The sequence below is a fragment of the Aplysia californica genome, unplaced genomic scaffold, assembly GCF_000002075.1.
Source record: "Aplysia californica isolate F4 #8 unplaced genomic scaffold, AplCal3.0 scaffold00102, whole genome shotgun sequence".
Lineage (NCBI taxonomy): Eukaryota > Metazoa > Mollusca > Gastropoda > Aplysiida > Aplysiidae > Aplysia > Aplysia californica.
Window position 1 is genome coordinate 734,998 of NW_004797372.1, and position 1,247 is coordinate 736,244.

Below are 1,247 nucleotides of genomic sequence, written 5' to 3' on the forward strand. Positions count from 1 at the left end.
CCCCTCAACACTCTCACACACACACACACACACACATACACATACACATACACACACATACACATACACATACACACACATACACACACATACCCAAACACACACACACACACACATAACTCACACAGTTGCAATTTCCATTTCAGGAAGCCTCCATGAGGCAGTGGACCCGGCGTCTGCTGCCGAGCAAGGGGAGGCTACCGAACGCTTATCTTACAATGCGGAAACAGAGGAAACCGGACCCTCACCCCAAGGGGAGACAAGCGCGTCCGTGAACTCCCAGGACAGCGCCGGCGGAGGAGGAGGGCGGGGCCCGGTGCTGACCTTCGAGAATCAAGCCTTTATGGCCGATGTAGGAGGCAGTGAGGGGGCGCAGTCCACGGAACAGCTGACTAGTGATGTAAGTCCGTGTCAATTATGATGACGTAGATAGTTAACGCCTTATTATAGCGTGCTCAGAACATCAGAACTAAATGTCGAACGGACAACCCCGGTAACGACCGACCGTCAAAATGCACAAGAATTGGTACGGCATTGTGTTCACACCAGACTGTTGTTGGCGGCCGAGTTCATTTTAGTAGTCCGTCCGTCCATCTTTCTTTTTCTTTTTTTCTTTTTCCTTTTTTTCAGGTTTTTTGTTCTATTACTTCCTGAAAAATCCACCATCAACGGCCGTGCAGCGTGTTGATTTCAAACATAGTCGATCTACTATCCACTCACTGCACGACAGTTGATACATAATTTATGTTTTTATGTTTTTGTTTGACGACCATTATTGGATCTTAGTGTGGAGTAGCCTACCCTTTTTCTTTTTTTTTCTCCTTTTTAAGACAAGTGTTGTTGTCATGTACAATTTTGACTGGCCAGCAAGCAACAAGTAGGCTGGTCATAAAGATGTGAAGCTACTTTTTTTACCTTTTAATATTTCTTTCTGTCTTGTCTTTTCCCTGCAATAAATTTCTTTTACTGTGGCAGCGTAGTTCTCTTTATTGAAAACAATTCATACACGTAAAACAGGAGAAAGAGGCTTAAAAAGCCGACTTGCACTTACCATCGCTTTAAAATGTTATATCTATCTTCTTTTTTTGGTTTGTGGCGACAGGATCAGACACAGAGGTTGTAAGGAATTTAAGTGATTTTATCTCAGAGTCGGAGACTCGGGGCTGAAACATTTTTTACACAGAGAAAGAGAGTCATTTGCAAATAGGAGAGAGAGAGAGAGAGAGAGAGAGAGAGAGAGAGAGAGA

General features: G+C 44.0%; 1 protein-coding gene across 1 annotated transcript in view; it reads left to right on the plus strand.

Moving 5' to 3' along the window:
- Window positions 1–144: 144 nt before the first annotated feature.
- LOC101861571 (synaptotagmin-16) overlaps window positions 145–1,247 on the plus strand; it is a gene marked incomplete at its 5' end in the record, with an annotated part of 24,578 nt that continues 23,475 nt past the window's right edge. Inside the window, 1 exon segment of the mRNA XM_013080839.2 lies at window positions 145–401. Within this exon segment, the coding sequence (XP_012936293.1) occupies window positions 344–401 (58 nt within the window).